The 1,232-nt window shown below is 65.3% G+C and overlaps 1 protein-coding gene across 1 annotated transcript in view; it reads right to left on the bottom strand.

The window, feature by feature from the left end:
* Positions 1-718: 718 nt before the first annotated feature.
* The window catches only part of TMEM161A (transmembrane protein 161A), a 9,702-nt gene continuing 9,188 nt past the window's right edge, over positions 719-1,232 (bottom strand). The window contains exon 7 of the mRNA XM_009887859.1: positions 719-1,109. Within this exon, the coding sequence (XP_009886161.1) occupies positions 719-1,109 (391 nt within the window). The remainder of the gene's footprint in view (positions 1,110-1,232) is intronic.

Below are 1,232 nucleotides of genomic sequence, written 5' to 3'. Positions count from 1 at the left end.
CCCGCCGGCCAAAAGGCAGCTGCCGCGGTGCCGTGGGATGCCCTGTTCGGCTCCCGGGGCTTTTCGGGGTCACCAAGCGCAAACAAATGGGCAGCTTTCGGTGTGGCAAACCAACTCGGGGTTACTTATTTATTTCTAAAACAGCCGATGGGCTGCTGGGCCTGAGGATTTCACACCAAGCAGAGGGCCGACCCCCAAAGAGCTCCGACCCTACAAAAATACACACACCCTCAGCCAGCAGAGGCAAACCGCGAGGCAGAGCGAACCCCCAACGTCTGTGCTGTTTGGGGTCTCCTACCCGGCTGTGAGGGCTCCGCCGTGCGAGGGTGATCCCCACTGAGTCCTCTGCCCGGGGCTGGCAGGAGCTGCTGCCCTTCCATGAAAACCCAGTGGCACGGTGTCCCCGTGTCGGGGCAGAGCAAACCCGGCTGCGGGGCTCCGGTTCCTCCATCACCGCGCGGCGCTGGGAAGGGGAAGAGGGACCGGAGGGATGCAGCCCGGAGCGGCGGCGGGGTGACAGCAGGCACGGCGGTGATGGGCGGCAGGAGCAGGCGATGCCCACGCTGGCCCGGATGCGTAAAACCTGTCATGCCGAGAGCTGGTGGCAGAAATGTCCCCACGTGCGTGTCCACATGTGCCACCAGCACATAAAAAGGGGGAAACCAGCCAAGGCAGGAGCAAGGGGACCAGCAGCCAGGTACATCCCAGTTCCCCCCAGTCAGGAGGCTGCCAGATACTGGTGGAAGTAGAGGCCGAAGAGGCTGGTGACGACCTGGCAGGCGGCCACCCACCAGGTGAGGAAGGCGAAGAGTCCGCGGAAGAAGAGGGGGGTGAAGATGCCGCCCAAGACACCTGTGATCTGCTCCACCGCGGCACGCACGTCCTCCCCATCCTCAGCGCCGCGACGTGGCGGTGCCGCCGTCGCTGCCGGAGGGAGGTGAGAGGGCTCCGGGTACAGCCCCCACGAGTGGTGCCCTGCGTGACAGAGGGGACAGGTCCACGGGGGTGGGTCCCCGCGCCGCAGCCCCATCCCCGTGCTACAGACGGGCTGGTGGCTGAGTCCCAGCACGCTCGCTGCATGCATTAGGTTCATGCCAACTGCAATGACCCTGGAGATGCCTTGGATGGCAATGGCTTGATGACGACTTGCGGGTCTCGTCCTGCCCCTCCTGAGCCCCCGTATCCCCCGCATTCCCCCTGCCACCCCCTTACCCAGCGTCTTGAGGAGCAGC

Source organism: Charadrius vociferus, unplaced genomic scaffold (genome assembly GCF_000708025.1).
Source record: "Charadrius vociferus isolate BGI_N301 unplaced genomic scaffold, ASM70802v2 scaffold1506, whole genome shotgun sequence".
In the NCBI taxonomy this organism is placed as follows: domain Eukaryota; kingdom Metazoa; phylum Chordata; class Aves; order Charadriiformes; family Charadriidae; genus Charadrius; species Charadrius vociferus.
This window is presented reverse-complemented; position numbering and strand designations above follow the sequence as displayed.